Source organism: Heterodontus francisci, chromosome 37 (assembly GCF_036365525.1).
Source record: "Heterodontus francisci isolate sHetFra1 chromosome 37, sHetFra1.hap1, whole genome shotgun sequence".
NCBI classification, from domain to species: Eukaryota; Metazoa; Chordata; class Chondrichthyes; order Heterodontiformes; family Heterodontidae; genus Heterodontus; species Heterodontus francisci.
Genome location: NC_090407.1, coordinates 6,357,871 through 6,378,424, shown reverse-complemented (window position 1 = coordinate 6,378,424; position 20,554 = coordinate 6,357,871). Strand labels below are relative to the sequence as shown.

Genomic DNA, 20,554 nt, shown 5'->3' with positions numbered 1-20,554 from the left:
ATCATAACCTCTGCATCACCAACTCGTTCTTTCACACTAAACCCTGTCACCAGGTTTCATGGAGGCACCCAAGATCACGTCGTTGGCACCAGCTAGACCTCATTGTCACAAGGCGAGCCGCCTTAAACAGTGTTCAAATCACACGCAGCTTCCACAGTGCGGACTGCGACACCGACCACTCCCTGGTGTGCAGCAAGGTTAGACTCAGACCAAAGAAGTTGCATCATTCCAAGCAGAAGGGCCACCCGCGCATCAACACGAGCAGAATTTCTCACCCACAGCTGTTACAAAAATTTCTAAATTCACTTGTAACAGCCCTTCAAAACACTCCCACAGGGGATGCTGAGACCAAGTGGGCCCACATCAGAGACGCCATCTATGAGTCAGCTTTGACCACCTACGGCAAAAGTGCGAAGAGAAATGCAGACTGGTTTCAATCTCATAATGAAGAGCTGGAACCTGTCATAGCCGCTAAGCGCATTGCACTTTTGAACTACAAGAAAGCCCCCAGCGATTTAACATCCGCAGCACTTAAAGCAGCCAGAAGTACTGCACAAAGAACAGCTAGGCGTTGCGCAAACGACTACTGGCAACACCTATGCAGTCATATTCAGCTGGCCTCAGACACCGGAAACATCAGAGGAATGTATGATGGCATGAAGAGAGCTCTTGGGCCAACCATCAAGAAGATCACCCCCCTCAAATCTAAATCGGGGGACATAATCACTGACCAACGCAAACAGATGGACCGCTGGGTTGAGCACTACCTAGAACTGTACTCCAGGGAGAATGCTGTCACTGAGACTGCCCTCAATGCAGCCCAGCCTCTACCAGTCATGGATGAGCTGGACATACAGCCAACCAAATCGGAACTCAGTGATGCCATTGATTCCCTAGCCAGCGGAAAAGCCCCTGGGAAGGACAGCATTACCCCTGAAATAATCAAGAGTGCCAAGCCTGCTATACTCTCAGCACTACATGAACTGCTATGCCTGTGCTGGGACGAGGGAGCAGTACCCCAGGACATGCGCGATGCCAACATCATCACCCTCTATAAAAACAAAGGTGACCGCGGTGATTGCAACAACTACCGTGGAATCTCCCTGCTCAGCATAGTGGGGAAAGTCTTTGCTCGAGTCGCTCTGAACAGGCTCCAGAAGCTGGCCGAGCGCGTCTACCCTGAGGCACAGTGTGGCTTTCGTGCAGAGAGATCGACTATTGACATGCTGTTCTCCCTTCGTCAGATACAGGAGAAATGCCGTGAACAACAGATGCCCCTCTACATTGCTTTCATTGATCTCACCAAAGCCTTTGACCTCGTCAGCAGACGTGGTCTCTTCAGACTACTAGAAAAGATCGGATGTCCACCAAAGCTACTAAGTATCATCACCTCATTCCATGACAATATGAAAGGCACAATTCAACATGGTGGCTCCTCATCAGAGCCCTTTCCTATCCTGAGTGGTGTGAAACAGGGCTGTGTTCTCGCACCCACACTTTTTGGGATTTTCTTCTCCCTGCTGCTTTCACATGCGTTCAAATCCTCTGAAGAAGGAATTTTCCTCCACACAAGATCAGGGGGCAGGTTGTTCAACCTGGCCCGTCTAAGAGCGAAGTCCAAAGTACGGAAAGTCCTCATCAGAGAACTCCTCTTTGCTGACGATGCTGCTTTAACATCTCACACTGAAGAATGCCTGCAGAGTCTCATCGACAGGTTTGCGTCTGCCTGCAATGAATTTGGCCTAACCATCAGCCTCAAGAAAACGAACATCATGGGGCAGGATGTCAGAAATGCTCCATCCATCAATATTGGCAACCACGCTCTGGAAGTGGTTCAAGAGTTCACCTACCTAGGCTCAACTATCACCAGTAACCTGTCTCTAGATGCAGAAATCAACAAGCGCATGGGTAAGGCTTCCACTGCTATGTTCAGACTGGCCAAGAGAGTGTGGGAAAATGGCGCACTGACACGGAACACAAAAGTCCGAGTGTATCAGGCCTGTGTCCTCAGTACCTTGCTCTACGGCAGCGAGGCCTGGACAACGTATGCCAGCCAAGAGCGACGTCTCAATTCATTCCATCTTCGCTGCCTTCGGAGAATACTTGGCATCAGGTGGCAGGACTATATCTCCAACACAGAAGTCCTTGAAGCGGCCAACATCCCCAGCTTATACACACTACTGAGTCAGCGGCGCTTGAGATGGCTTGGCCATGTGAGCCGCATGGAAGATGGCAGGATCCCCAAAGACACATTGTACAGCGAGCTCGCCACTGGTATCAGACCCACCGGCCGTCCATGTCTCCGTTATAAAGACGTCTGCAAACGCGACATGAAATCGTGTGACATTGATCACAAGTCGTGGGAGTCAGTTGCCAGCATTCGCCAGAGCTGGCGGGCAGCCATAAAGACAGGGCTAAATTGTGGCGAGTCGAAGAGACTTAGTAGTTGGCAGGAAAAAAGACAGAGGCGCAAGGGGAGAGCCAACTGTGCAACAGCCCCAACAAACAAATTTCTCTGCAGCACCTGTGGAAGAGCCTGTCACTCCAGAATTGGCCTTTATAGCCACTCCAGGCGCTGCTTCACAAACCACTGACCACCTCCAGGCGCGTATCCATTGTCTCTCGAGATAAGGAGGCCCAAAAGAAAGAATTACCACATTTGTGCCTGCAGTAATGTTTTTGCTTGCCAAGCAGAACCGCAATGCATTACCAAACTGTGATCTAAAACAGCAAAATTACTAAGAAACAGGGCTGACAAAAAGACAGCCTTCAGTTTAATGCAAAGTAAGACACAGTTGAAGGAAGGTTTAATACTGCTTATCTGTTAGACAAATCTCACTGATAAGCAGCAGAATACATGAAGCACATTTATCAGACAGTTAACTGTGCGTAAATGGAGTTGAGAGACAGACCATCCACAATCTAATAGAATGGCAGAACAGACTCAAGGAGCTGAATTGCCTAATCCTTCTCCTGTTGTTTAACTATTGAGATTCATTGTCATTGACCAGAAGTAATCAGGAGGAATTTTACAATTGTGAAGAAATGCCTGATTTTTCTGAGATAGGTACCAATTTGGGTAGTTAAGTACTGTTTCTCTCTTGACCATTTCACAGTAGTTCCCATCAGTATTCAGTGTCCTAGCAGCTATACCTTCTTAAGTGATCAACCTTTGCAGAGTTGAATGACTTGGAGGACTGGGGTGGGGGTGTCTGGGATTCACTGCCTAAAAGGGTGGTAGAGGCAGAAACCCTCATCACATTTAAAAACACATGCATTTGCACTTCAGAGCATCACAGAATTGTTAGTGCAAAAGGAGACCATTCAGCCCATCATGTCTGCAGACGCTCTCTGAGCATTCCCTGTCTTCTCCCTGTAACCCTGCACATCCTTTCTTTTCAGATAACGGTCTATTTCTCTTTTGAATGCCTTTTACTGAATCTGTCTCCACCACACTTGGGCAGTGCATTCCAGATTCTAACCACTCACCGCATGAAAAGATTTTTACTCCTGTCTGGAGGTGCTAAACCAACAGGGCTACAGCCCAAGAGCTGGAAGGTAGGATTAGGATGGTTCAATATTTTTGGCCGTCAGGGATGTGATGGGCTGAGTGGTCTCCCTCAACTGTAATTCTTTTCATGTTTCTATGATTAACAGTGGCATAGTGGCGCAGTAGTTAGCACTGCAGCCTCACAGTTCCAGTGACCCGGGTTCGGTTCTGGGTACTGCCTGTGCGGAGTTTGCAAGTTTTCCCTGTGACCGCGTGGGTTTCCTCCTGGTGCTCCGGTTTCCTCCTACATGCCAAAGACTTGCGGGTTGATAGGTAAATTGGCCATTGTAAAAAAAAAAATTGCCCCTAGTGTAGGTAGGTGGTAGGAGAATTGAGGGAAGGTGGGGATTTGAGGGAGAAAAATGGGATTAATGTAGGATTAGTATAAATGGGTGGTTGATGGTCAGTGGGGATGCAGTGGGCTGAAGGGCCTGTTTCAGTGCTATCTCTTTTTATGACTTTCTAACTCTAACTGAAATCAGAAACTGAACTGCAGTAGCTATATAAATACCGTGGCTACATGAGCAGATCCGAGGCTAGGAATTCTGCGGTGACAAACTCACCTCCTGACTCCCCATAGCCTGTCCCCCATCTACAAGGCACAAGTCAGGAGTGTGATGGAGTGCTCTCCACTTGCCTGGATGGGAGCAGCTCCAACAACACTCAAGAAGCTCAACACCATCCAGGCCAAAGCAGCCCGCTTGATTGGCACCCCATCTACAAACATTCACTCCCTCCAGCACCAGTGCACAGTGGTAGCAGTGTGTACCATCTACAAGACGCACTGCAGCAACTCATCAAGGCTCCTTAGACAGCACCTTCCAAACCCACAACCTCTACCAACTAGAAGGACAAGGGCAGCAGATGCATGGGAACACCATCACCTGCAAGTTCCCCTCCAAGTCACACACCATCCTGACTTGGAACTATATCACCGTTCCTTTAATGTCACTGGAAATCCTTAACAGCATCGTGGGTGTACCTGCATCATATTAACTGCAGCGGTTCAAGAAGGTGGCTCACCACCACCTCCTTAAGGGCAATTAGGGATGGGCAGTAAATCCTGGCCTAGCCAGTGACACACATCCTGTGAAAGAATAAAAAAAAACTTGTGTTTGCAACACTGTTTTGTACTGGATCAAATCTATTTACAAGAGCATTGAAAAATGTACAGATACTGGGCGGCGCAGTGGTTAGCACCGCAGCCTCACAGCTCCAGCGACCCGGGTTCAATTCTGGGTACTGCCTGTGTGGAGTTTGCAAGTTCTCCCTGTGTCTGCGTGGGTTTCCTCCAGGTGCTCCGGTTTCCTCCCACATGCCAAAGACTTGCAGATTGATAGGCTAATTGGCCATTATCAATTGCCCCTAGTATAGGTAGGTGGTAGGGAAATATAGGGACAGGTGAGGATGTGGTAGGAATATGGGATTAGTGTAGGATTAGTATAAATGGGTGGTTGATGGTCGGCACAGACTCAGTGGGCCGAAGGGCCTGTTTCAGTGCTGTATCTCTAAACTAAACTAAAAAATAAACTAAACTGTAACAATAAATGCAAACTTAAACATGGGTGTGAGGAGGAAAATTCTATGGAGTTAATTATGCTTTACAGTGGCTTTCCATGAAGTACTGCGATATTCTTTTGAAACTATCTCAACTGGTTTTCAACAGGCCTATTGTGAAGTGCTTCGTGCATTTTTTTAATGTAAAGATTCCTTGACAACAGAAGCAAAAACAGAAAATGCTGCAGGCATTCAGCAGGTCTGTCAGTATCTGCTGTGAGGACAGAATATTTCGCATGTAGATCCTTCCTCAGAACTTGGTTCTGATCTGATCTTTGCCTCAGTGTTTAAAGAAATCAGTTTAAATGGGAGAGTGAGTGGTTGTGCAGGATTTTACTAACAGTTGATAAACTTGTTTGTTTGAAAATGAGTCACAACGGGTATTGCATTCATATGTGATTGACACTCGAGTACACATAGATCACAAAGGGTAACGTTTGGTGAAATTAAGCATAAATTGGCTGCTAAACTATCAACTATTGCCCTTTATGTAACCCAAAGCACTTCACAAAAGTATTTTGTTGACACTGAGACAACCCACTGCCTGTTTTTTTTTGGTTTATTTAGAGACGGTATCCTTGGAGAGAACAGAAGATAACCGAGTTTTAAGAACGGTTTGCACCTGCAACATTAACTCTACTCGACAAATTTTGAGTTTAGTTTAGAGATACAGCACTGAAACAGGCCCTTCGGCCCACCGAGTCTGTGCCGACCATCAACCACCCATTTATACTAATGCTACATTAATCCCATATTCCTACCACATCCCCACCTGTCCCTATATATTTCCCTACCATCTACCTATACTAGGGGCAATTTATAATGGCCAATTTACCTACCAACCTGCAAGTCTTTGGCTTGTGGGAGGAAACCGGAGCACCCGGAGGAAACCCACGCAGACACAGGGAGAACTTGCAAACTCCACACAGGCAGTACCCAGAATTGAACCCGGGTCGCTGGAGCTGTGAGGCTGCAGTGCTAACCACTGCGCCGCCCTAAGTGTTTATAGCTTGTGGAATTTTAAGTTTGCTTTTTAAATTCACTGTCCTGCAAGCTGTTTTATCTTGCTGAAATAAAAATGGGATCATTCTCACTCCTGGCATTTCCCAACTGTTGTTGCTTTCCCTATCCTCTGCTATACAGCCTCCCGAGGCCAGGGGGCGGCAAAGTACACCCCCGGCCTGACCGAAATCCCGCATCGTTACGTCATGGCCGCGCACATGTCCCGCCTCCACAGATGCTCCTATTGGCTGAGCCAGTTCCCCGAACGACTGCTCACCTTCCAATAGGGCGGTGGCCCTGTCAATCAGAGGTGCGATGACGTAATGCGCTAAGGCAAAGCGGGCCGGCATTGGTACTTTGCTGCTCCTGGGGGAGGGGGTTTGGGTTTTATTTTAAATTACGATTCAGAATTTTATTATTTTTGATTTTTGCAGAGGCGAAATTTGCTTCCCCGGTTGGAGCGCACTTGAGGCGCAAAGTAGCCTCGAGGGATTAAATAGATACAAAGTGTCGGGCGGGCGGGCGCGGCTGGTGCTGAGCATGAGTTTGGAGGCTTGGGACACATTGGCTACAATTGTATCCTCCCGCAGGCAGCGGTAACATTGTTACCCCGCTCCCCTCAGCCGGCTCTGTCTCTCTCTCTCTGTCTATCTGCTGCTCCGCTCACAAGGGTAAGTGTTTGATGTGCCTCGTAGTGGTGGCGGTAGCCTTTCTGCTGGCTGGCTCCACTCTGTCTCCCATCTCCTTCTGCCAATCCCACCATGGGATCTTACTGTGCATCCTCCCCCCCTCCTTCCCGGAGCAAACTGCTTCCCCAGTCAGCTTTAGTTATTCCCCAATAAGAAAAATGTGAATTGCCAACCATCTGGATTCGTCCTGAAGTTTATTTTTATGTTATCAAAACTCCTCCGTTTAATATCTGTCCTTTAAAACTTGCGTCTAGCCATGATCTTAATTTTGTTATCTTGGTTTTGGGTTATTTAGGAAGGTGTGTGTTTTAAAAAAGATTTTTGGGGTGTTTTTTTCCCGCACTGGAAAGCTGTCAGGAATCTAACTGATTTGTTTGGTCTCATTGCAGATAAAGGGCGGATGCCTTTTAGATTTTTTTTTAAACACAGGGCTCCAAGACAAGCCCATTGGCATTACGTGATTGTAATACATTCATTATTTTTTTTAAATTCTGCTTGATCTGAGGGAAGGAATGTTGAACGTTTTATGGGTTAAATGTGAGGGGAGGGGGAAATGGTTCTGTGATGGTGTAATTTTGTTTATCTTTATTCCCCCAAAAATTGGGATGTTTTTTGAGCATCTGTCAGTCTGATTACAGCACCCGATCCGGCAGCCATGTTGGAGAATTAACAGCTGGAAAAGTCATCCGAACATCGGAGGCGGCGGCTTTTTCTTTAGGTTTGTGTGGAGAGGGCTTTCGTTAATTAAACTCCCATTGTCCTCTTTGACACAGGGGCTGGTCGCTGGAAGTGAGGGAGCGACACAAAGAGCAAGATGTCTGGAGCATCTGTCAAAGTGGCGGTGAGGGTCAGACCCTTCAACTCCAGAGAGACCGGCAAGGATTCAAAATGCATTATCCAGATGCAGGGCAACTCCACCAGTAAGTGAAAGCCGTGACCAGATTCCTTCCCCACCCCCAATCTCCTTCCCCACCCCCACTCCCCCCCAATCTCCTTCCCCACCCCCACCCCCCCCCAATCTCCTTCCCCACCCCCACCCCCCCCCAATCTCCTTCCCCACCCCCACCCCCCCCAATCTCCTTCCCCCCCCACCCCCACCCCCACCCCCCCATCTCCTTCCCCACCCCCCCCAATCTCCTTCCCCACCCCCACCTCCCCAATCTCCTTCCCCACCCCACCAGTCTCCCCAATCTCCTTCCCCACTCCCCCCAATCTCCTCTCTCTGCACCTCAGCACCACTGCGTCACCTAGATTCAAAGCCTTTCCTGTGCCACACTGCAGCTTTTCACTGCTACACAGTTACAAGGCATCATGTTGTTTTAACATAAGGAGGTTCAGTAACATGGATCACTTTCTTTAAGAATAGTAGAATGTAAATCCTGTTGCAGTGCTGTATTTTTGTACAAATTTGTATCCTATAATAGCCACAAAGCAGCTTTTTAAAACATTTTAGCATCCATACACATATGTGGAAAAAATGTGTTGAAATTGCACCAATCGAGCTGACACTGGTAGTTAATTAGCTTTTTTAGTGCTTAAATGCCATTCTTCTTGATATCTGGCAGTTTTGTAACTGTTCCGAATTGTGTAAAGGATAAAAACAGATTTGGCAATTGAAGTAAATTTGTTCAATCTGAGTCGCCCGTTTGTCACCAAAGGTGGTGAATTTTTTTTGTCAGCAGCTTAAATCAAGAGAAGAATGATTTAGTTTGCAGCCAAAACATAGTTTGTTTTTGTATTGCATGTATTTGTTTACAAATTGTGTGCATCCTCCTGCTTTATGGTGGCTAAGTTGTGAAACTGGTCAGTATATTTTTAAATGTATAATTATCACAGTTATTAAAATTACAGATGCAAATGCACTCTTTGTAAAGGTTCTGAGCCCTGCTTCCTATTCATGCAAAATCGGTATTGCAGCATTCAATGTTGTGATTATATTTTGGCAGAGAAAGATTGCATTTACAGGCTAGTGTGTATACTTTAAAATGAATTTTAAGACAGTCCATACAGATCTTTAAGAGTAATTTGCTCTTCTAAATGCTGTAATACTGCCATGGAATTATTTTGGATTTATTTTTGTGTGCTGTACATTGAGTATTTCTAACTCCATTTGTGTTGATCTAGGATTCCAAGCATGTTTTACTTTTGTGCTGACTGGGCTGATAGGTGGGGGAGAGACTGGTTTTGCTGCTTTCATTCTGTGTGGACTAACCAGCTGACAGTGATTCTTTTAAGGATTAAGACAAACATCAAAATTATTTTGTACCAAACTGCCAGTCGTATTATATGGTAAAACATGTTTGTTTTAATTATAAAAGGGAAATCATTGTCACAAGTGCAGAATTAATAACAAGATGGCATATTGGAATGAAGCCCAGTCTCCACACATGGTCAGATTTGACTGCATATGGTGCAGCCTAGTACAAATATTCAGCACATGATGCATTGTTGGGATAGGTCAGATATATTAGACAGAATTTTACAGACTATTAAAACTTATTTATTCTTTAGTGCCCTTTTTTAATTTAATTTATCTTTTGGGCTCCGTAACACATAACCTGTAAGCCAAGAGCTGTAAGTTTTGGTCTTATTACTTGCTTCCTGTGCTGTGGTGACTGGACATACTGGAAGTGAAGTTTGTGAATGATCTTTAATTTCAATTTTCACTCACTTCTCATGACATGGACTGACATGTATCACCTCGATAATCTGTTCTGACAAATTTGATAATTCATATTGGCATTAATTGACTTGAATATGTTTTGGGTTTCAAAATGTGTATCTGTGACCAAATGGCTGCTCCTGCTTTTGGCAACAACTTGCATTTGTATAGCGCCTTTAACATTGTAACATGTCCCACAGGAGCATGATCAAATACGGCACTGAGCCACATAAAGAGATATTAGGGGAGATGACCAAAAGATTGGTTAAACAGGTAGAGTTTGAGGTCTTAAAGGAAGGGAGATTTAGAGAGGGCATTCCAGAGTTTAGGGCCCAGGCAGCTGAAGGTGCAACAGTCAATGGTGGAGCGATTTAAAATCAGAGAAGCTCAAGAGCCCAGAATTGGAGGAATGCGGATATTTTGGACGGTTGTCGAGCTGGAGGAGGTGACCGAGATGGGGAGGGGTGCAGCCATGGAGGGATTTGCGAAAAAGGCTGAGAATTTTAAAATTGAGGTTTTGCTTAACCGGGAGCCAGTGTAGGTCAGCGAGCACTGAGGTGATGGATGAACGGGACTTGGCATGAGTTCGAGCACAGAGAGCAGAGTTTTGGATGAAGTTTATGGAGGGTAGAATGTGGGATGTTGGCCACACATGCATTCGAATAGAAAGATCTAGAGGCAACAAATGCAAATGCAGTTAACTAGTAGAGATTCAGAAAATCTAAGGAAAGCTCACAATGTAATGTGAGATCTACTGATGAAAATTACTTATTGTTGGATACAAAACACTGTCAAACCTTCACGGAGTATGATTTCTTTTAACAAATTTCTTGTGCTGCAATTTAACTAAAAATGTCATGGATTTCTGATGCTGAATATTGTAAAGAGATGGCTAAAAGCATTTGAGTCATAGGACCATTGGTTAAGTTACATTCTTATATATACTAGTTGTGAAAATATACCAAAAGCTTCAAGATTAGATTAGATTAGATTAGAGATACAGCACTGAAACAGGCCCTTCGGCCCACCGAGTCTGTGCCGACCATCAACCACCCATTTATACTAATCCTACACCAATCCCATATTCCTACCAAACATCCCCACCTGTCCCTATATTTCCCTACCACCTACCTATACTAGTGACAATTTATAATGGTCAATTTACCTACCAACCTGCAAGTCTTTTGGCTTGTGGGAGGAAACTGGAGCACCCGGAGAAAACCCACGCAGACACAGGGAGAACTTGCAAACTCCACACAGGCAGTACCCGGAATTGAACCTGGGTCACTGGAGCTGTGAGGCTGCGGTGCTAACCACTGCGCCGCCCTAAATGTAATGACTTTAAGGGAAAAATGTCTGCTAATTAATGATTCAGCAGAGCAGTACAGATCTTATATTTAGTTCTCTGATGTAAGTCTCAGCTGGCATTTGGCCTTCACTCTGCACACATTGGAATGTGCAGTTGGCCTAATGGCTACACCAGGTGATGTCTTAATTGTACTGATCCATCCACACAATGGGCTGAATTTTACAGCCTCCCCCGGGTCATGGTCGGGGCGGGGGTGCAGACATGCCTCCGGGCGAGGGCCTCCACACACCCTAACGCCGGAAGGGCCCGGCCTGATATTGCTGGTGGCGGCGAGGCCTCGTGGCGGCCCCCTGGCCACTTGGTGACGGGGCCGCCATTTAAATAAATTAAAATCAATGAATTAATTACACTTGCGCTCCTGCCGTCTGTCCCGGGGTGATCTTTATGCCGCTGGCTGCCATTCCCGCGCCGTCGGATCCTCATCTGGGGAAGGGAGGGGGAGGAGGTAAGTTTCTCAGTGTGGGGGGAATGGGGTCAAAGAAACATCATTGGTGTAGGGGATGGTGGGAAGGGTTATAGTTTAAAGTTTATGTACTTTGGGGGCGGGGAAGGTGAGGTGGATAAGCTCAGTTTTGGTGGTGGGGGAGAGGGCTAGTAATTTTATCATTATTGGGGGTTGGGAGATGGACAAAATAAATGTATTTAATTTTTAAAAAGTATTTCTTTAAATATTTAAATTGAATAGTAGGGATCAAAGCCCTTTAAAAATGGCATCAGCGCTTGCACACAGGCAGCTGACGCCATTGCTGGGGATGGGCAGCCCGCCCCTCCGCATTATCGGGAGGGTGGTCCACCCCAGCTATTTAAATGAGCCGCCGCACGGAAGATTGCGGCGTGTGGCCCACATGGGTGGGCCACCATTGTTTTTGCCCGCTGCCGATTTTGCCGGTGGGAGTATAAATTTCAGTCCAATGTTTCTCTCATTCTGATAGTTTAGTGGGTGAAGTATCACCTGGTGTGGCACTTGGTAGTATAGCACAAAGTCCATGGTTTGATTTATTGTCTCTGTTGATCTAGAAGATGTTGGGACATGACAGTGGCATTGGGCTGGAGGGAGTGTTGTGGGAAAATCAGCCAGGGATCCTGATATGTTCTCCAGGAGCTTCCAGTGGAAGGTATATTTGCATGGACTCATGCTGAATGAAAGATGGGACTTGGCTGTGAGGCTCTCTACACTTGGCAGTCCTTAACTTCACACATAACAGATGGCCATTTGTGGAGAGGGGAGGATCGTGGAATCCATGGAGCTCCACTCAGCGACAGTGGCATGTTCAGGAAGAGGGGCCAGGGAAGTAAGAAAGTTACTTTGGCTAAACTGAAGTAAAACCCAAGATATGAAGCTTTTTCTACCATAAATGAGGGTTTATTGAGATTTTTATTTAATAGCAACAAATTAATACTGTAGCTGGCTGTCATAGACTCAATTACAGGTTATTTGAGCCAACTGTATTTCCAGGGTGGCGAACTTTGGCAGATTAAATGAGAATTTACTTTAATTGGGTTGCAAAACATACAATTTAGTCTGGGAATATAAAGATGCCAAGCTGTTAGTTTTACCCCTGGAAATAAGTTTTGTTTTGGTAGGGATGCCATGGAAGTTTAAAAATAATGAGTTATGAGTAATAAGTAATAGTAAAAGTGATCCATCTGCCCAGAATGTTGCATTTAAATTGCTTTGGCTTTTACATCCAACTTCCAATTATCTTACCGACCTCTGTCACATTCAGCCTTTACACTCCACCTGCGTTATTCTCTCGGGTATCTCAAATGTGTGCGTTTTCAAAATTGTAATGCAAGAATCAAACCTGAGCAGTTTGTGATGAGTCCAGAAAGTATATTGTGTCCTCAATCGTACTCCCAGGCTAATTCAAAATCCAGGATTGGTGCTAGCTAATTATTATAGTCAAACAAGATATTGGGTTTTAATACGTAGAGATGTTGCATATTACTGGCAGTTGACCTCTGCTTCACTTGAATGGTTACAGCAGAGAAGGAGGCCATTCGGCCTGTCCTGTCCATGCTGGCTCTCTACAAGAGCATCTTAGCTAGTCCCACTCTTTTTCCTGTAGTCCTGCAAATATTTTCTCAACAGGCGCTTATCCAATTCCCTTTTGAAAGCTGCGATTGAATCTGCCTCCACCCCACTCTCAGGCCTTGTATTCCAGATCCGAACCATTTGCTGTGTTTTTAAAAAAAAAAGTTTTTCTTCATCTCGAACATCATAATATTAACTCTCTTCCCGTCATGTGGCATGGGGTCACTCAAGAAAAACTCGGCCAATGCAGTGGTTGAGGTAATTGTCAGTAACAGGAAGTATGATTGTCAAGTTTGTAGTAGGGCAGACTCCTTTGCAAAGGTTCTGATGAAAGGTCACAGACCTGAAACGTTAACTCTGCTTCTCTGTCCACAGATGCTGCCAGACCTGCTGAGTATTTCAGCACTTTGTTTTTATTTCAGATTGACAGCATCTGCAGTATTTTGCTTTTATTTTACCTGTGTGAAGGTGTTTGCGTCTTTCAAAAAAAACCTCTATTTATAAAATAGTTGAGCTCAAATGATTTCCTGATCGCTTGAGCATTGCTCTTGTGGTTTGACTTCATTGGATACCCTCCGATGCACCATGCTCTTTTCAGGTGCTTCCAGCCAGCATTGTTAATTTGCTCAACATGCATTGCTATATTGGTGACCTAAACCAATGCAGCAGTCCCAACTGTGACCAGAAATCCACCCACAATCTTTCAACACTTGGTTGCCGTTGGCACAGATGTTTTTTTTTGTTCCATTACAGTTCATATTCCTAGAGCTTGGGGACACTTCTGGTGTACAGTGAGAGTCCTAGATCAGTGTACTACTTCAGTAACTTTGTATGAGAAAGATCATTCATGCATGCACTTGAGTGCAAATTTATATAGCTGTCAAAGAAACTACAGATGGGGGAGTATATAAAAGTAATATTGTTGCTGAATTTAAATATCTTTAGATTGCAACCAAATCCATTAAAATGTAAAAGTTTATAATTATTATCTTGGGACACAATCAACTAAGCTGAAAGAAACATCGATAATAAATGACCAACCATAATTTTTTAAAGCTGCCTTTTGTGCAATATTCTTTAAGGGGTCAGTCCACAAAATGAATGCAATATTTAGAATTATGCAGCAGAGAAGGAGGCATTTGACACATTGACCCTGTGCTGGCTTTTTGAAAGAGCTTTCTAATTAGTTCCACTTCCCTGCTTTTTCACCATAGCCCTGCAATTTTCTCTTTTTAAAGTAATATATCCAGTAGATAGTTGAAATATAAAATAATTGGACTTGCATTTATCCTTGCATTTAGCATACATCTGTCACATTCCCTTCCAGTTTCAAAACAATGAAAAAGTCCAGACATGATAGAGGTATATAAAATTATGAGAGGCATAGATAGGGTAGATAGTCAGAGTATGTTTCCCATGGTAGGGGTGACTACAACTAGAGGGCATAGATTTAAGGTGAGAGGGAGGAGGTTTAAAGGGGATCAAAGAGGTAAATTTTTCACACAAAGAATAGTGGGTATCTGGAATGAGCTGCCTGAGGAGGTGGTGGAGGCAGGAACAGTAGCAACATTTAAGAGGTATCTGGACAAGTACTTGAATGAGCAAGGCATAGAGGGATATGGAATTAATGCAGGCAGGTGGGATTAGTATAGATAGGCATTATGGTCGGCATGGACGCGGTGGGCCGAAGGGCCTGTTTCTATGACTCTATTACCTTGGAGCTTGATTGCTTTCTGATTTGGTAACTTTTTCCTTTTTGATTACTTTCTCACAGGAAATGATTGAGCAGTGATATTAAAGGGATAGGCCAAATTAATTGTTCCAAATAAGATCATAAGCACTAGGAGCAGGAGTAGGCCGTCCGGCCCCTCGAGCCTGCTCCGCCATTCAATAAGATCATGGCTGATCTTTTCGTGGACTCAGATCCACTTACCTGCGCTCTCACCGTATCCCTTAATTCCTTTATTGTTCAAAAAGATATCTACCTTAGCTTTAAAAACGTTTACTGAAGAAGCGTCAACTACTTCACTGGGCAAGGAATTCCATAGATTAACAACCCTCTGGGTGAAGAAGTTCCTTCTTAATTCAGTCCTAAATCTACTCCCTCTAATCTTGAGGCTATGCCCTCTTGTCCTAGCTTCACCTGCCAGTGGAAACATCCTCTCTACTTGTATCTTATCTATTCCCTTCATAATTTTATATGTTTCTATAAGATCCCCCCTCATTCTTCTGAATTACAATGACTATAATCCCAATCTACTCAGTCTCTCCTCATAAGCCAACCCCCTCAACTCCGGAATCAACCTAGTGAACCTCCTCTGCACCCTCTCCAGTGCCAGTACATCCTTTCTCAAGTAAGGAGACCAAAACTGCACACAGTACTCCAGGTGCGGCCTCACCAGTACCTTATACAGCTGCAACATAACCTCTCTGCTTTTAAACTCAATCCCTTTAGCAATGAAGGACAAAATTCCATTTGCCTTCCTAATTATTTGCTGTACCTGCAGACCAACCTTCTGCGATTCATGCACAAGGACACCCAGGTCCCTCTGCATAGCAGCATGCTGCAATTTATTACCATTCAAGTAATAATCCTTTTTCCTGTTACTCCTACCGAAATGAATGACTTCACATTTATTAACATTGTATTCCATCTGCCAGACCTTTGCCCACTCACTCAATGTATCTATGTTCCTCTGCAAAGTTTCACAGTCATCTGCACACTTTGCTCTGCCACTCATCTTAGTGTCATCTGCAAACTTTGACACCCTACACGTGGTCCCCCACTCCAAATCATCTATATAAATTGTAAATAATTGCGGACCCAACACCGATCCCTGAGGCACACCACTAGTGACTGATTGCCAACCAGAATAGCACTTATTTATCCCCACTCTCTGCTTCCTGTTAGTCAACCAATCCTCTATCCATGCTAATACTTTACCCCTGATGCCATGCATCCTTATCTTATGCAGCAGCCTCTTGTGCGGCACCTTGTCGAAGGCCTTTTGGAAATCTAGGTACACCACATCCACTGGGTCCCCATTGTCCACCTTGCTCGTAATGTCATCATAGAATTCCAAAAGATTTGTCAAGCATGACTTGCCCTTCATGAACCCATGCTGCGTCTGCCCAACGGGACAATTTCTATCGAGATGCCCTGCTATTTCTTCCTTGATAATAGACTCAAACATCTTCCCCACTACAGAGGTTAAGCTAACCGGTCTATAGTTCCCCATCTTTTGTCTACCTCCCTTTTTAAACAGTGGCGTCACATCTGCTGTTTTCCAATCTGCTGGGACTACCCCAGAGTCCAGCGAATTTTGGAAAATTACCGCCAGTGCACCTGCTATTTCTCCCGCCATCTCTTTTAGTACCCTGGGATGCATTCCATCAGGGCCAGGAGACTTATCAATCCTCAGCTCAATTAGCTTGCCCAACACTACCTCTTCCGTAATAATGATTGTTTCCAGGCCCTCACCTACGTTCGTCTCTTTGTCAATTACTGGCATGTTATTAATGTCCTCCACTGTGAAGACCGATACAAAATACCTGTTCAATGCCTTGGCCATTTCATCATATCCCATAACTAAATTCCCCTTCTCATCCTCTAAAGGACCAACGTTTACTTTAGCCACTCTTTTTCGTTTTATATATTTATAGAAACTTTTGCTATCAGTCTTTATATTCTGTGCTAGTTTTTTCTCATGTTCTATCTTACTTTTCTTTATAGCTCTTTTTGTGGCTTTCTGTTGACCTTTAAAGTTTTCCCAATCTTCTAGTTTCATGCTGGTTTTGGCCACTTTGTATGCCTTCTCTTTCAATTTGATAGCCTCCCTTATTTCCTTAGACACCCATGGCAGATTACCCCTTTTCTTGGTCATGGTCAACACCATGCAAACATCAACTAGTTAAGTAAAAATGTTAAGTGTTACCAATTAAAACCATAACAAAGCAAAGGAACTATATTGCTGTTTAAAAAGGCTGCATCTTGAAAATTCACCATATGGTCAAATTATTTAAAATACATTTTTTTAAATGGCAGTGTATTTTAAATATTACTTTGTTATTGGTTCTGTAAGACTCTTGTAATGAGTCACCAAAAATATAAATAAGGTGCTAAATTTTGATCTGAGAGAGCTGACTGCTGTTTAAAGTATAAACGTTACCATCCCTTCAGCTGTGCTTCAGGAAATGAGAACCCTGAGCTTTGCTTTAAACAAAATGTATGACTTCATTTATGACCGAACTGCTTGCACTTGCAAGCTTAAGCTTTCAGCAGAAAAAAATATGGCAGAGTATCTGTGGTTGCCATCATATGGGTGGCGCAGTGGTTAGCACCGCAGCCTCACCGCTCCAGCGACCCAGATTCAATTCTGGGTACTGCACTGTGTGGAGTTTGCAAGTTCTCCCTGTGTCTGCGTGGGTTTCCGCCGGGTGCTCCGGTTTCCTCCCACATGCCAAAGACTTGCAGGTTGGTAGGTAAATTGGCCATTATAAATTGCCCCTAGTATAGGTAGGTGGTAGGGGAATATAGGGACAGGTGCGGATGTGGTAGGAATATGGAATTAGTGTAGGATTAGTATAAATGGCTGGTTGATGGTCGGCTCAGACTCGGTGGGCCGAAGGGCCTGTTTCAGTGCTGTATCTCTAAATAAATAAATAATTATATTTTGTGTAAGCTGCATTTTAGAGATTGCAAGTATACCTTTCCTAAACAGGATGGTCCCGAGTGTGAGCACATCAATGCACTCTAAATACTGAAGACTCTGGCAGTATATCATTCAATAAAATAACATTGGGTGTTTAAAGGCAGTAGTGTTATTGGACTTCAGTAATCTTGATTGAAGTGTCCCGTTGCTCTCATCATTGCTTTGTGACTTGGCTTCCCATTTGCTATCCTTTAGGACTTCGAACATGAAGAGAAACTGGACCTCATTAAAACTTCAGCATTAGAGTGCATTAGATACTCGATACCTTTAGAAAGGAAAATTTCAATCTTAAGGAAGCTGATGGCTCCCTCTGCATTTTTGAAGTGGTTATTGAAGTGGTATTGAGAGCCCCACAGAACCTGGAGGTGTTCTGATTGTTTGAAGTTGAGCTGCTTGTGTGCTGATAATTAAATAGTTTTGGTTGCAGCTGGTTGCAACAACTTCAATTATGTTGAAATAACTTGGCATAATACATGCTTTCAGCCGGTCTGCATTGCAGATTTATAGTTATTCCTGGCTCTCTGTTAATTGATTTGTCATCACAGCACAGTGTTTCTGCAGCAGGTAAAGGAAGGATTATTGATCCCTGGGCTAGGCTTGGATAATACTGCTGGACTGCATGTCTGCAGCTTTCATCAAAAAAAAAAATGAGGGAATATTTCACAAAGTGGACTAAATAATGTTGACGTAGTGGGAAAATGCATGTGGTATGGTACTGAATTACACATATCTGCACTGTATTGTTGTTAGATAATTTTTATTTGGAGTAGTGGTGACAATGCTTGAATAAGGAAGAGGAAAACAGCCAGGATTCCCATCCTGAATCATTAGTGAGCCATTGTTTTTGAGGGTGGAGGTGTATGTGTTTTTATTGAGGGTGGGATCAAGTTCTGCTGTAATAACACATTATTAACAACTTGTATTTATGTAGCACTTTTAATGTAATTAAATATTCCATGGTGATTTACAAGTAGGCATATTGGAAAGATTGGAAGGGAAAGATTGGGGGGCTAAACAAAGACTTGGCCATAAAAATGGGTCCTGAGGTTTTTTTTTTAACAGGTTGAGAGTTGAAAGGTTTGGGTAAGAATCCCAATGACTAGGGCTGAAGGCTCTGTCACCACTTGGGTGCAGCAAAGGTGGAACAGGAGTGCACAGAATTTTTTTATTTGTTTGTTTCTGGGATGTGGGCATTGCTGGCTAGGCCAGCATTTATTGCCCATCCGTAATTGCCCTTGAACTGCATGGCTTGCTGGGCCATTTCAGAGAGCAGTTAAGAGTCAACCACATTGCTGTGGGTCTGGAGTCACATGTAGGTCAGACCCAGGTAAGGACAGCAGATTTCCTTCTCTAAAGGATGTTAGCGAACCAGATGGGTTTTTACAACAATCAACAGTGGTTTCATGGTCACCATTAGACTAGCTGTTTTTAATTAAGTTAATTGAATTCAAATTTCACCATCTGCCATCCATGGTGGGATTCGATCCCATGTCCCCAGAGCCTGGGCTCTGGATTACTAGACTAGTGACATTACCACTACGCCAGAACTTTTCAGGGAATTACAGGGCTGGAGGAGACTGCAGATATAAGGTGGCAAAGCTATGGAGGGATTTATAAGACAAGGACAATACTCATTGTTCATGCATGATAATAAACGGCTATTGGCACCACTGGCACTCTAGCATGAGATGCTGCTATCAGGAGAGAAATAAAGATAGGCCTGGGAAAGTGAAATATCACTGAGAACATTTTCAATACAGAGACTTACAAATGAGTGCAATCTGATCATCTGTTTTTCACAAGTGTAGCTATAACTTAATATTCCACTTGACTTATTCCTCCAAAATTTTATTAATTTCCAATTCTTGCGCTGTATCATTTATAAACTTTTTATGCAGAATTTACTGGTGAAGCTGCTAAATTCTGCTGAGTAAGTTTCAGTTCACTTTCCAAATTTGTTTCAGCTTTGGTGCACTCTACACTTGGGGTGACCTTCCAATCTTTGATTTCTTTCCTTAGTCACTCACAAATCAGAAACACCAGTGTGTTGATTTATTTGTAAAAGTATTGCTGATTCACCCTCAGTTAACACTGACCTTCACAATATGTACCTATCTACATGTATACTAGCTTTTTAAAAGATAAAATGTTATCCGTACAAGACCAAATTGCTCCAGTTTACCACAGTTAGAAAATGCCTCTGCTGTGGATGTCATGAGTACTGAGAACTGGGTTGGGACCGTTGACTTTGATAGCCATTGTGGAGAAATGCACGTGGAGTTATCGCTTTGTGACTGATTCAAGACAGGATGTTGAACAAGCAGCTTGTCAATGTCCGTGGACGTGTAGGAGCTGATTCGTGGACTTTGGGTGATGTTGCCAAGAGGAAGGGGTGAAGGATAGATCCTTGAGACAACTCTGGAGGTAACGGTATGGGGATGGCAAGAGCAGTCATTGCTCGAGATGCTGTAACTGATTTGAATAGAAAAGAGTGGAACCAAGCACAAGCAGTTGCACCAAGCTGGACAATGAAGTGGGAGATGGTGTGGTCGACCCTGTCAGAGGCTGCAGAAAGGATGAGCAGGGAAAGTGCATGCAGTCACAGGATGTAATTTGTTACATTGATCAGCTGGAATACAGATTTATCGCATCACAAATAAGAAGTTTGATTTATTTTCTCTTTTTTGCTCTCATTATTAAAAGAAGCAAAAGCAAGCAATGTGCCTTGTGATAAAAACAGAAAATGTTGGAAATACTCAGCAGGTCTGGCACAGAGTTAATATTTCCGGTCAATGACCTTTCATTAGAGGGTCACCGACCTGAAACGTCAACTCCGTTTCTCTCTCCACAGATGCTGCCAGACCTGCTGAGTATTTCCAGCACTTTCTGTTTTTACTTCAGACTTTTAGCATCCGCAGTATTTTCCTGTTGTAATGGGCCTTTGTAACTTATGCTTACTTCATTATATTGGTTGCATT

General features: G+C 43.9%; 1 protein-coding gene across 7 annotated transcripts in view; it reads left to right on the top strand.

Annotated features, from left to right (window-relative positions):
* The first annotated feature begins 6,431 nt into the window (after window positions 1-6,431).
* The window catches only part of kif1b (kinesin family member 1B), a 250,476-nt gene continuing 236,353 nt past the window's right edge, over window positions 6,432-20,554 (top strand). For 5 of the 7 annotated variants that reach the window (XM_068016945.1, XM_068016944.1, XM_068016943.1 and 2 more), the window contains exons 1-2: window positions 6,432-6,780; window positions 7,572-7,718. In XM_068016945.1, the coding sequence (XP_067873046.1) occupies window positions 7,613-7,718 (106 nt within the window). In that variant the 5' untranslated portion in view covers window positions 6,432-6,780; window positions 7,572-7,612. Of the gene's footprint in view, window positions 6,781-7,034; window positions 7,098-7,571; window positions 7,719-20,554 lie in introns of those variants that run through there. The other 2 variants (XM_068016948.1, XM_068016942.1) reach the window with 2 other exon arrangements.